This window comes from Eimeria mitis, genomic scaffold (genome assembly GCF_000499745.2).
Source record: "Eimeria mitis Houghton genomic scaffold, Emh_scaff2579, whole genome shotgun sequence".
NCBI classification, from domain to species: domain Eukaryota; phylum Apicomplexa; class Conoidasida; order Eucoccidiorida; family Eimeriidae; genus Eimeria; species Eimeria mitis.
In genome coordinates, this window is record NW_013570920.1 from 3,510 (window position 1) to 3,744 (window position 235).

General features: G+C 29.8%; 1 protein-coding gene across 1 annotated transcript in view; it reads left to right on the forward strand.

Annotated features, from left to right (window-relative positions):
• Window positions 1-113, forward strand: part of EMH_0055820 (uncharacterized protein) — a gene marked incomplete at both ends in the record, with an annotated part of 1,209 nt that extends 1,096 nt beyond the window's left edge. The window contains one exon of the mRNA XM_013497275.1: window positions 76-113. Coding sequence (XP_013352729.1) covers window positions 76-113 — 38 coding nt within the window. The remainder of the gene's footprint in view (window positions 1-75) is intronic.
• Window positions 114-235: the final 122 nt, after the last annotated feature.

Consider the following 235-nt stretch of genomic DNA (forward strand, 5'->3'; position numbering starts at 1 on the left):
GAATACAAACTGTCTCCTTTTTTGTCTCTTTTTTGTCTCTTTTTTGTCTCCTTTTGTGTTTACGTAATACTACAGAAATGTTTGATGCTGTCTCTTGTCTCTATTTACTATAAAACTGTCTCCTTTTTTGTCTCTATTTAATACAAAACTGTCTCCTTTTGTCTCTTTTTTTTTGTCTCCTTTTTTTTTATATACTACAGAAATGCTTGCTGCTGTCTATTGTCTCTATTTAATA